General features: G+C 40.6%; 2 protein-coding genes across 8 annotated transcripts in view; both read left to right on the forward strand.

Moving 5' to 3' along the window:
- The window catches only part of ilf3a (interleukin enhancer binding factor 3a), an 18,348-nt gene extending 16,316 nt beyond the window's left edge, over positions 1-2,032 (forward strand). For 4 of the 6 annotated variants that reach the window (XM_032527218.1, XM_032527227.1, XM_032527251.1 and 1 more), the window contains exons 17-20: positions 487-613; positions 742-780; positions 879-1,220; positions 1,434-2,032. In XM_032527218.1, the coding sequence (XP_032383109.1) occupies positions 487-613; positions 742-780; positions 879-1,220; positions 1,434-1,756 (831 nt within the window). In that variant the 3' untranslated portion in view covers positions 1,757-2,032. The remainder of the gene's footprint in view (positions 1-486; positions 614-741; positions 781-878; positions 1,221-1,433) is intronic. The other 2 variants (XM_032527258.1, XM_032527234.1) reach the window with 2 other exon arrangements.
- Positions 2,033-2,474: 442 nt separating this feature from the next.
- On the forward strand, positions 2,475-10,190 carry acp5a (acid phosphatase 5a, tartrate resistant). 2 transcript variants are annotated; one of them, XM_032527640.1, is made up of 6 exons: positions 2,475-3,748; positions 4,363-4,453; positions 4,560-4,759; positions 4,856-4,980; positions 8,226-8,571; positions 9,771-10,185. In XM_032527640.1, the coding sequence occupies exons 2-6, from the start codon at positions 4,363-4,365 to the stop codon at positions 10,008-10,010; spliced, it is 1,002 nt and encodes a 333-aa protein (XP_032383531.1). In that variant the 5' UTR covers positions 2,475-3,748; the 3' UTR covers positions 10,011-10,185. The 2 variants fall into 2 exon arrangements, with proteins under 2 accessions (XP_032383531.1, XP_032383520.1); XM_032527629.1 differs by lacking the exon at positions 2,475-3,748 and adding an exon at positions 3,916-4,188 and having other exon boundaries at positions 9,771-10,190.
- The last annotated feature ends 2,480 nt before the right edge of the window (positions 10,191-12,670 follow it).

Raw genomic sequence — 12,670 nt, forward strand, 5'->3', positions numbered from 1 at the left:
ATCGCGATTAATCGGGGAAATTATGCGATTAATCGCGATTAAAAATTTTAATTGCTGCCCAGCTCTACAAAAAATACATTTTGGAATATTGGATTGGATGAGTTTGACAATCGACTAGCCAACTGCTCATGGCTAGGCACTTTTAATGACATTTTGAACAAGTTAGGAGGCCAATAACATGTTTAAACGAACCCTTTTTAAGCCTGTTGGGTGCTAGGGAGGGAGGATAATGCGGTGTAGGAAGCACCAATTGTTTTTGTTTTTCTTGCTACTGACAGCACCCCAAATTTCCAAACAGAGCTACGTGTTGAAATCGATCGGAATTTTCCTTAAGAACTTCATGTTCACTTAGGGATTTTATTTTTATTTTATTTTTTAATCTTCATATCTGACACATTTGCCACTGCATGCACATCTCCACAAAAGCATGTTCTTTCCTAGAAGCATTTTCCCTAACATCAAATCTTGCCATTTCCTTTTCAACAGCACATCCCAGGGTTCGGCACTATCCGTGGCATTCCTTCAGACTCCGGGCCTCGTGGCTGGGGTCCCAACAGAGGTCGAGGCAGGGGCCGAGGCAAACCGTATTCTTCAGGACCCAACTATAACAAAGGTAGATACTCTTACACTCAATAGGTGTCGGCCTAGCCTTACAAAGAAAATATAAGATTATTTTAAATACACTTAACACACCTACAAGGAAATGAGTTAAATGACCATTTCTTTTCTTTATTTTAAAAGCCAACTATAGTTATGAGAGCGGCACTGGCACAGGCTATCGTAAGTAAACCCTTTTCACTCTAATATATTCTCTAGGTTGTAGAGGTGGCACGGTTAACAAAACCCAGGGTTCAGCTCTCGTTTTATCTGTCTTTTAGATAAACTGTATGATAGTAATGCAGCCAGCACCACAGTCCAAGCCCCTGACACCACTGGATCTGGCAGCAACATTGGCTACGGGACCTTTTATCCCGAGGGCAGCAGCTCCACCTACGCCTCCCCACCCGTCTCCAGCGTCAACTTCAGTACCACAAAGGAAGAAAGCTACCAGTCAATGCCGCCTCCCGCCGACCAGGCGAGCCCCTACAGCTACGGGTATGGAGATGAGAAGAAGAAGATGCTGACCCAAAATCAGACTGAGGGCCAGGGAGGAGACTACTCGATGTACAGCACGGCTTACCCTAGCTCGGTGACAGGTGGCCAAATGTATAATAATTATGGTGAGCAAAGACGTAGCAAGTTCCCCCCTGCAATCATGTACATCTCCTTGTCTCTTCCTGCTAGTGCTTGTCTCTTCCTGCTAGTGCTTGTCTCTTCCTGCTAGTGCTTGTAAAATACTGACATAAAAAAAATCCTTGCTGCATTCATGTCCCGTTTCAGAAAATGCATCTGATACAATAACTTATGTCTTTTGTTTTGATCTCACTCCACAGACTGGGGGAACCAGCAAGGGTACGACACAAACCAGGCCTTTGCAGCTCAAAATCAGAGCTTTGCAGCTCAAAACCAGAGTTTTGCAGGGCAGAGCCAAAGCTTTGCAGGGCAGAACCAAAGCTTTGCAGGGCAGAGCCAGAGCTTTGCAGGGCAGAGCCAGAGCTTTGCAGGGCAGAGCCAGAGCTTTGCAGGGCAGAACCAGAGCTTTGGTGCTCAAAACCAGAGCTTTGGAGCCCAAAACCAGAGCTTCGGAGCCCCAAACCAGAGCTTCGGAGCCCCAAACCAGAGCTCATACTCTGGATACAGCAACATTAATTACTAACCATCACATTGTGTACAACCATTCTCACCTCACTATCTTCTGAAACTGTCTCTGTCCACTCTCGATGATCCTGGGTTAGTACTTCTGAAAAGGAAAAAAAAAAAGTGCTTGTGTTGTCTCTGAAACTGGATTTTTTTTGTGTGTTTTCACCTAACTTGCTAGTTCTTGGACATATGGTAACAGTTGTAGGTGACAGATGCAGACTTTTTTTTTGATTTATCTGTTTACTTTTTTCTGCAGCATCCTTCATGCCAGTGTTGACATGAGTGTAAAAAATCATACACGGTTCATCTTTATGTTTTGTTTCTAGGGTTCGTGTTTTTTAATCTAGTGTACTGGTTCTGTATCAGTATGTTGTGGTCTTTATTTGAAGCCGCTTTTAGGTTTGAACTGAATAATTATTTCTGTCACATGAACTGCTCTAATCTTTCTTGTAAAATAAATAACACTTATTTTGGAGCAAAGATTCATTGGTTTTCTAATTCATAGACAAATGAAAGTCACGTAAAGTTACTAACATTTGAGTTTTTAGTGCTTTTTTGCCTTTTAAGTTACTGTGATGGATGGAGTTTTGATATTGAATGTTCAGGTCAGAGTTGAACTTTGTTGGATTTATGAATTATGTCTTCAAAGCTATGAAGGCATGTCAACTTGAGCTTCCCTTAAAAATGACAGATATTCTCGACATCAGTGTCACTGGAATTGTTTTGCAACACTGTGTGCTGTGAATGGCTTTTGCTGCGTAACTCCACAGTATCAGCCATTCACGTATTATCACCATGTAGCAGTATGCGTGCTCTGTACATGAGCATGGGATGAGATAAAGCCTCAATGACCGCTGTGAGGATATGACGTTTCTGTAGTTAAAAGAATTTGGGGTTTCCTTGGAGAAAGTACAAGCAAACAATGTAAAATAGACATAGTAGATGTAGAATAGGTTTTAAAAATGTAAACATTTATGTAAATGCATACTGCCAGTTTTGCAGCAAGTAGTATCATACACTAGTAACTTTCTTAAAGGGACACTCCACAGATTTAACATTGCACTTCCATTAAGATTGTGAAACAGATTTTAAAAACAAAAAGTAAAGGAGGCTGAGATATCCAGACTTTTAGTCCCTAGTATGAGTAACTACAAAAACACTGGGTCTTACATTTCCCATGGTGCCACTCGCTGGGATCTTTATTAGATTTTCTTGCCTAATAAACAAGCACCTCTTTCAAACTCCAGTCCACTAGTTTGTAACAGGCTTTGTGGTGAAATGTTGGGTTATTTTCTCAAACGTTTGAAAGCTTCCTTCAGAGCCACAGTTTAATACCTTAAACCACAGTATATACAGGTGGACTTCTGGCAAGTTAAATAAACTTCAGGTGTTTAAAAAAAAAAAAAGTGCCCCTTCCATCAGGTTGCATGTGTGAGCAATACAGTATGAGAAATAATGTGTAGATTTTGGTTACGGCTGTCACCTACATCTCACATGTTCTTCATCTGTCCACAGGTTATAATGCGGTGCTAATGGGCTTCTGGTTGTTCAGCAGATAATTATATGCTTGCATCAAAGTGAGAAAAGATCAGTGAGTCCTATTTTCAGTGTGAAAATAGGGAGTTGTCGAACCCAAGTTTAATAAGGCCATAAAACAAATAAAAGACTGCATTCTTTGAGACTAAACAATTTAGTTTGCATTTAGCCTATTGTGCTTTATGTTAAAATTACACAACTACAAAATGATCCTTAAAAGGTGGAAAAAATGAAGACGGAAAACGGTGATTAAGACTGAAGTGGATCAAGTGCAGTCTGGACACCCCTGCTATTATAACCATTGCAGGTCACATGTGGCCCAGATGACTGCGGCTCCAAGACTGAGTCAAGTGTGTGAGCAATGATCATTCACCCGAGGCTGGTCCTGCTGATATAAGGCAGGCAGAAGGAACGCTGAGAGGACAGAGAGTGTCCCGTCAGGTCCTCCTAAGCACACCACCAGTTATCAGCCGTGAGTGTTTGTGTTACTCTTATCTTTGGCTCTCTGACATTAATACCTCTGCATGCTGACACCAACCCTTGGCATGTTGTTTTTCTTGTCAAAGCTTTGTCTTCTTTGTGATAGGAAAGGATCGCGGCATGAGATACTTCTTTACTTTTGTGGTGTCACTAATAAGGCTGATGAAGTTCATGTGGTTGACAAGAGCAGAGTTGCTTATTAAAAAGAAGCACAATGCTTTGACAAACAGGAATTTGTGACCTCTGATCCTCTCAGCCTCATGGACATTGCTCCTTTGATTAGCTTCTATAAGCTCCAGCTGGGACATGTCTGCTTCAGGCTGCAGCCAATCACAAGTCACCTAAAGGCATAAAAGCAAGAGATACTGTTGTTTAGTGAAGTAGTTGAAAGAGAGAGAGAGCGAGAGAGAGGGGGAAGCAGAGGCTTGTATGGTACGCTGATGCTGCGCTTTAGTTTTGCTTCCTCTTCTGGTTTCTCTGATTGTGCATTCATTGACTTTCAGTTATGGTTATAGCTGTCTTGTCTTGTTCTTACTCTGCTCTGTGTTCAATTCTGCTGATAACCATTGATCTGATTTGGGGTTTTCTTTCTTTCTTTCTTTAAAGATGGCACTTGCACTAGCATGCATCTTAATTGCTGCCATTCCTATCGCCTACTGCTACCCTGCTGCCTTCGAGGACCTGAAGCAAAGTAGGAGTAAGTATCACTTCACATGGGCTTTCATGATGAACAACCGTATATCTATGAGGTCTTACTCCTCAAACTTGTCAGCTCTCTCTGATTTTGTTGTGATCCCTTAAAGCAAACCGAACCTCCATTAGGTTCCTGGCTGTAGGGGACTGGGGCGGAGTGCCTTATCCCCCCTACATCACCGCTGTGCAGAAGGCTACTGCTCGAGAAATGAGCACAGTAGCAGAGCAGATGGGAGCTGACTTTGTTCTGTCCCTTGGCGATAACTTCTACTACAGAGGCGTGGACAGTGTGGATTCTCCTCGGTTTCAGGTCAGTGGAGTAAACTTAATCTCTTCAAAATTTGAGAGTTTAACCTGATGTGAAAGCAACATTGAAAAACTCTGGTTTCTCCTCTGAATCTGTCAGGACACTTTTGAGTCTGTGTACACTGCAAAGTCTCTCAAAGTTCCCTGGTACGTGATTGCTGGCAATCATGACCATGCTGGGAACGTCAAAGCCCAGATCGAATACAGCACAAAATCTGACAGATGGTAAGAACCAGCTTAAATATTTTCTAAACTTGAAACATTAGCAGTTTTTCAAAAATTGCTAAGACACTATTCTGGCCCAACTTTATCTCAAAACTATAAACACAAAACCAAATCTTCAATACCTTCACAGAACATAACTAAAGATCTCGAAACTACTTTAAACTCAAACAATGATCAACATGTAGCTACAGAAATTTTAGCTTTTTTTTTTTTTTTTTTTGTAAAATGCTTCTTTTTTTTTTGTGAAGTCGAAGCTCTGTTTGTAAATTTATAATGCCGTCAAAGAAATAAAACCAAGCAGTGCTGCCTACACTAAATTATCCTCCTGCTATATTTAGCACCCAACAGGTTTAACCAGGACAAGTTTTAAACTTGTTTTTAGCCTCTTAACATGTTCAAAATGTCATTACCAGTGCCTACCCATGTGATGTGTTTCCTTCTGAGTGAACACTGAGTGAATCTGGCTGCTGTAGATGTGAAAGAAATGCATGAAAGTTCTGTTTAGTTCCAGTGTTAATATTGCAAGGAGTGCTTTGGGACCGTCTACAAACTACAACACCAAAAATAGATACAAACATATTCTCAAAAATAAGCATAATGCTTATTTTTTTAAAGTACAACTAGCAGGAGACAAGTTATAATTAAGGCAAGTTTGGAGGCACTACCTTATTTAATCAGTAAATTGATAGCCTACATATATTTGTTTTTTATCTCTTTTCTGTGTTGTAGTTTGTTGACGGTCCCTAAGCTCTCTAACTGCAGTATCAACACTGGAACTCAACACAGCAGAATTAACAGAACTTTCATGCATTTCTTTCACATCGACAGCAGTCTGATTCACTGTGTTCCTTCGGAAGGAATCACTTGGCATGGCTAGGCACTTGTAATGGAATTTTTGAACATGTTAAAAGGCTAAAAAACCATTTAAAACTTGCCCTGTTTCAGCCTGTTGGGTGCTAACTCTAGCAGGAGGATAACACGGTGTAGGCAGCACCAGTTTTTTGTTTTTCTTGCTACTGACAGCATAACAAATTTACAAACAGAGCTTGTTTGAATCGACCAGAATTTTCCTTTAACCCATGATTTTCTATCTGACACTCACAGATTTGGGTTAGAATATATAAAAAATGTACGTCAATGTTGTAGACTCCTTGTTCAGAATATCTTTTCAGTTCTATTTAGCAATACAAACCGTGCCAATGTTTTACTGTATACAAATGTTAAGATTTCAAATGGTAAATTCCCTAAACATGCAGTAACGTGTAAAACCGAGTCAATACTGTGGAGGTGCTGCACAAAAGTTTAGTGATGTAGCAGAAGTTGATATTGATAGCTGTGTGCGTGTGCGCGTGTGCGTGTGTGTGTGCTGATTCAGCTGCGTATTGTTATCCAATTCTTCAACTTTCCTTGCTTCTACCTTTTAAGCTACAAACATTCAAATATCAATGTTCAGCTTGTTAAGCACATGATGGGACCTCTTCAACATTTGTTCTGCTATTTATACTTTTCATAATAAGCTTTTTGAAGTCAAGGAGAGTAGGCTTTAAATCCTCTTCTACTGCAAAAATGCTACTTTACTTCATACTTTTGCCTATAGACACAAATCAAACTTTAAACCATTCACAAAAACGTCAGCTATTGGGCTCTATCTTAGCAGTTTGATATCTAGTTTAATAGTTTTTGTGAAAATTAAGTTTAGTGTTTCTTTCAAGAAGCTTTTAATGGGTGATGTCATTGCTAGGCCAGAGCCTTAAAAATCATCTTAGTCCCTTCCCTATAACTTGCTCTCACATCCATTTTTCCTTGTCATACAACATATACATCAAAACATATGCTTGTCTACTTTCAGCCAATGTAGTCATTTAAGCAATAGAAGTATACAGTTTGCTCAGAGCATCCAAATGACAAAAGTTCCAAATCTTCCGCCATTTGATGCCTGCATATTAAACATCCTTGACACTTCCATGCAAAGGCATAGCAAATCTTTTTGGAAACGCTTTTTATATGCCCACAATTTTAAAATGTTTTCCAAATAGATTGTATTCCAGTATGTTCCCAAAGGACTTGCGGCACTGAAAATGAGGTCATTTCACTTAAATACCATCTAATAGTTTAGGATTTTAGGCTGTGTGAGCCTTTCTTTTACAGGTCGCTCTGTGTCCCATAGGGCATATTTCACACCTAGGCTACCTCATTTGGTCCGAACCATAACTGCAGGTGTGAAAGGTGCCTCGGACCACGGTCCGGATCAAAAGGACAAATTTTGGTCCGATTTTAAAAAGAGGTGGTCTCGGTCCAGATCAAAGTGAGGGCGTTTTCACCCCTGTAGTTTGTTTGCTTTGGTCTGAATCAGTTGGTGAGTTAGTAAACTTGCCCTCTGTTGGTTTGGTTTCACACCTGGAAATATCAAAGCGTACCAAAATGCACCATTACAAAGCACGCAAGAATATCCACTCCTGTTATTGGTCGGCTGTTTCTTTGGGGGGGGACAGACAATAAATACAGAAATGATGTGTGTTCTGGACTATTGCATATGTCTTGCATCTCCATAGTCAAACCAGCTCATTCCATTAAAATAATCGGACATTGAGACGTTACTACGTCTGCTCTGGTCACAAAGACTTTGCTCTGCTCTGCCGGCGTCTGTCTCCATCTTTACCGGCAGCTGGTTTGATCACGGAGATACAAGTAACGGACGGCGAGCTTGACCAGTCTGTTGCTGTGATAGAAACACTGTAAGCTGCTACTGTTGGCTGCTCTGCTGCATCGCAGACTGCTGAACACACCTGACTACAGGAGACATTAGCTCAGACCGGCGGAGCATGTATGGTTAGTGCGGTTTGCGTACGGATCACATTCTCACCACAAGTGAACCGCTCCAGAGCTGGTCTGACAGTGTACCGAGACCACCTCCTCAAGCAGGTCTCGGTATGCTTGTTTGGTTCGCTTTTGGTGAGCACCAGAGTTCGCTTGCCGCGTTCTCACCTGCCCAAATGAACCACACCAGCGGGGCAAACTAACTGTCGTTCTGTTCAACCGAACTAAAGGCTGTCAGGTTGTTGTGTGGTTTTGAGAGTGAATGGAAAAATTTGCCAAAGCAAGCGCAAACCTGTCTCATAGAAGATAAAGTGTGAAAATGTGTTTAGCTTCTGCCGCATGCATTTACCATTCTGCATCACAGCGCAACGGTTTTAGGGAGTGAGAATGGGTTTATTTCCACTCTGCTCTTCTGTTACCTCCATTAGGAAATTCCCCTCTTACTACTACGAGCTGAACTTCCACATCCCCAACACCGGGAAAACCTTGACCATTATCATGCTCGACACCGTAATGCTGTGTGGCAACTCTGACGACTTCTCGGATGAGAAGCCGAGGGGCCCCCTGCGTGCGATCGATGCCAACCGTCAGCTGACGTGGCTGCAGGAGAGGCTGTCCCTGTCCAAGGCAGACTTCCTGTTGTTGGCCGGACACTACCCTGTGTGGTCCGTGTCCGAACACGGGCCCACAGAGTGTCTCCTGCAGAAGCTTCATCCTCTGCTCCTCAAATACAAAGCCACAGCTTACATCTGCGGCCATGACCATAATCTGCAGGTTGGTTCATGCTAAATGTAGTAGAGATGTTCAAATTATTGATGGGTAGTGTATGTTTTTTATTAACTTGTTTCAGTTTTGTTGTGATCTATTTAGAAGCAATATATTATTTTTGAAAATGTTTTTGGTTATAAAGGGTCGAAATCCCGCCCCTTTCAATGGACCTCATGGGGACCTATGTTTTGGAAAAATATGAACGGGGAGAGGCAAATTATTTTTTTTTATCCCATTTTGAATTGAGCCATGGTTTACGAATATGATCATCAACTTAAAACAATTTTCTTCAACCGAAAGGTTTGTAATTTCTTTTGTGTGAAACCGCGCCATGAACTCTGAACTACATCTCTCTTCTCACACAATCCATGTCATGTAGCTTGATGCTCAACTAGCTTGTGAGCTAGTTTACCTCTGTTTCACAACACGTGTAACATAATCTTGTGTTTTCAGCAGATTATCAAAAGAACAAGCAAGATCTGCTGCTCATTTGAGTAACTTGACGTTCCCGGTACGATACACACGGACATCGTAGCTTCAGCGAGATGTCCTCCGTGCGACATTGACGTGTGTAGTCTTTCTAATTGTGTATTTTCAGTCTTATACTGAGACTTCAGTTTAAAAAAAACATTTATAATCCATGGCTCAATTCAAACAGGATAAAAAAAAAAAGTGTCTCTCCCCGTTAACTCCCGTTCATATTTTTTTGTAAGATAGTTTGCATGGACCAGAAGTAGAAGGGTGTGACTTTGGCTCTCTATAGGTTGGACACCATTTTAAAACTAAAGTGTTTACTATGAATCTCACTAGATAAAATAAAACAATCTGTCTCTGTGGTTTACAGTCAGACCGTGGTAGAAACACCATTACACTCGCCAGACCAGTGATATTTTCCTAACAAACGGCTCATTTGTTCATGTTTCTGTTTCTTGGTTGTTAGAAATGGATTGAAAACACTTTAATATGGGTATGGACATTTCAGAAAGGGTAGGACCAGATGATCATTTAGCTTCTTCCTACTCCTTTTCAGACAAGAGTATTAGTGTTTTTTGCTTACTTGAGCTTTTTTTTAAGTGAATATTAAGTTTTTTCCTTCTTCTTCTTTTTTTGAAAATTAAACCATTTATTCAAATGTAAATGCTTGGTTTAAAAGACTAAAGGCTGCTTTTGCCTTCGATCCCATCTTGTCCTTATCCCCCATACAGTATATCGAAGAGTCTGGTGTGGGCTACGTGGTGAGCGGTGCTGGAAACTTCCTGGATCCTGATATCACTCACTGGAACCACGTACCCAAAGGTTCTGTGAAGTTCTTCACTGGCCAAGCTTCAACACTGGGAGGCTTCGTCCATGCTGAGGTCACAAAGGACAAGATGATCTTGACCTTTTTCCAGGCTAGAGGAACTTCTCTCTATCGCACTGTGCTCTCCCAAAGGAGCTTTGAGTAGCTCGTCACACGATTTTTTTTTTTTTAAATCGCAGACTGCACTGTCTGCAGAGATCAATGTAACTGCTGTTACTGTTTTTAAAAAATGTCAAAGTAATCATAATACACATTTTAAGAAGAATCAACTAGTTTTACTTGTACATTTATTATGATAAAGAATAAATGTGGTTTCTAACGAACATGCCTGTCTTGTGAGGTACGGTGTAAGTTTGACTTGAAGCTTACAATGATTGCTTTAATCTGCTTAGTGTTGAAGTGCTACAATCCCGTGTGTGCTGACTCTTTGAAATGTGGTTTATAGAAGTGCTTTGTATCTGTAAACTCAACTGAGACTGGTTAGTCTGCTGTATTTCTGTATGGAAAGGAGAATTTGACATAAGACTTGAATAAATTCAGGTTCTCGAAGACATCAATGCGTTCACTTTTCTTTTGGTCTGGTACGTGTGTCACAAGTGAAACAGAACACCTGGTAGCGACTCTTTTTCTTTTCTAAACTTGATCCATCTAAACATGTAATGCTAAATGTCTACATTTATTTGGGCCTACTTGCTCACATGAGTCTGGGTAGGAATCTATTCAGTAGCATAGCTCTGAGCTATTGCAAATATGAGTTGACAAACTAGAGCTGCTTTGTGATGATTATGATCAATCGGGTGACAATGAGCATATGACATGCTTGTAGTTAGGCACATCTAAGCCATGAAATGCATGTTCCTCTAAGCTTGCCTGCTAATTTTTCCTTATATCAAATGTAGATGTTGTGTCTGTTAGATGCAAATAACTAGTTTTAGACATTTGGAGACAATTGTATGACTATAATGTTCTAAATGAGGATTATGGTGCAAAACTATAGCTTACATTTTGCTTTTAGGTTAGTTGCATGGATACCATACCCATTCACCGGTTTTTGCTTTGCCTAATTTTCTTGTGCATTATGGAAAACTGCATGAGAGCTGTTTTAGAATTCACTCCAAGGTGTATATTTCCATTGCTTTCATTTGCAACATTCAAATTGTAAAAAGTTTAAAATAACTATTGTAATACATTTGGATCCCATCACAGAATGGTTAAATATACAGGCCGTGTAATGGTGTAATGCTAATGCTATTAGAAGCCCATGTGCAGAGTTCAAATACTGCCATGACATTGCTGCTGCTGAAGGATGGGAGAGGTCAAGACGGCCACAGTCGCTGAGCTTTTGTCCCTCACAGAGAACTACCTGGCCTGCCAGCAGAGGATTAGGCTGACAGCCGATTGGCAGATAAACTCAGCCATCTGATGACATCACATCATTAACCTGGGAGCAAAGCAGAACAGATGGGATATTCCCCCTCCTCCTGCAGAAAGTTGAATTATTTAGCTTTGCTGCCTTTTAATTTTCTTATGTAAGCAGGATTTTTTTTAAATCACCTCTTTTATTCTGCATCGATATATAAGAAATGTAGAAAAAAGTTGCATGAGAAGGACCACTGTATGTTGGTTAATAGGTTCACAAATCGCCAAACAGGCCAGGATGCTGTAATGTCTTATTGCATAATGTAATGAATGTGTTTTTCATGTCTTAACCACCGTCTGCCTACTATAGGGTTACTGACTCTTTAACTGTTTTGTTGTCATGATCCATTTAGGATGAGTTACAGTCCGCTGATGTCATGCGTGGTCAAACTGAGCTGGAACTGAGAATTGAGTCAAATCGGCCCAAGGTAAGACGGTCACCTGAGGCTAAAGAGCAGGTAAGGATCGTCTAAATCTGGCTGCAGAGCAAAAGAGAACCTCACGTTTTCACATCACGTCAGACAGACTATTATTAGACACAATCTGAACTTACACTAATTATATGCTTGTAAATGTTGATCTCTCACCTGCAGGGGTCCTCTGTGGGTGTTTAAATTCATGATTAAAACGGATAAAAAACGAGATTTTTGCAATAACCACATATATACTGACAAAGCTGTTTTGCATGTTTTTAGTGAAAAAGCTTTAAAACCCACTGTACACTACCTGCAAAGTGCCAAATGGCAGACTAGCAGATTTAGCAACTAGATGGTAAACATAGTGAGGTAAGTTAGCAGATAAAGTGCCAGATATTTCCCCTTTGAGAGTTGGTAGAGACCAAAACAGAGCTGAAAGAGAGTAAATATTGGGCTTATTCATCAGGTGGACACAAACTCCACTTCAAATGAATGCTCATGTTTCTCAGGTGCTTGTTAACAGTTTTTGCTGGCTAAAATATTAACTATAATCATAAAATAGAAAATGGATGGATGGATAAAATAGCCGCTAACAAACAATTTCAAAGAACACGAGAAACCCAAAAGGTCAAATTGCTGTAACTCTGCCCACATTGTAGAAACACCTGTCAAACAGAGTCAAACTGCACTGACAAAGAGGAACAAGCTCACATGTTGAAACTTACCTAGAGAAATAAGCAGAACAAGGTACAGGATGGAGTTGACTGACACTATAAATTAACCTGTAACCTAATGGGAGCCATGTTCCCACTGTAGCGGTTATTTCGTTTATTTGGTTTACCCTCTGTAACATATTCAGCTGTCAGTGTTAAATTTCTTGAATTCTGTTGGTGCGCCTATTCAGCACAACTGAACACTTTTTGTGACCGTTGTCACTTTGAGCAGTGGCCCGACCCTCAGTCACACAGGT

The sequence above is a fragment of the Etheostoma spectabile genome, chromosome 2 (genome assembly GCF_008692095.1).
Source record: "Etheostoma spectabile isolate EspeVRDwgs_2016 chromosome 2, UIUC_Espe_1.0, whole genome shotgun sequence".
Classification (NCBI taxonomy): Eukaryota; Metazoa; Chordata; class Actinopteri; order Perciformes; family Percidae; genus Etheostoma; species Etheostoma spectabile.

What these genes read in the sequence shown, in the direction of transcription:
- acp5a (XM_032527629.1), top strand. An exon ending in TGGATTCTCCTCGGTTTCAG is followed by an intron (nt 4,760 to 4,855) that starts GTCAGTGGAGTA and finishes TGAATCTGTCAG; the next exon opens with GACACTTTTGAGTCTGTGTA. An exon ending in GCCATGACCATAATCTGCAG is followed by an intron (nt 8,572 to 9,770) that starts GTTGGTTCATGC and finishes TCCCCCATACAG; the next exon opens with TATATCGAAGAGTCTGGTGT.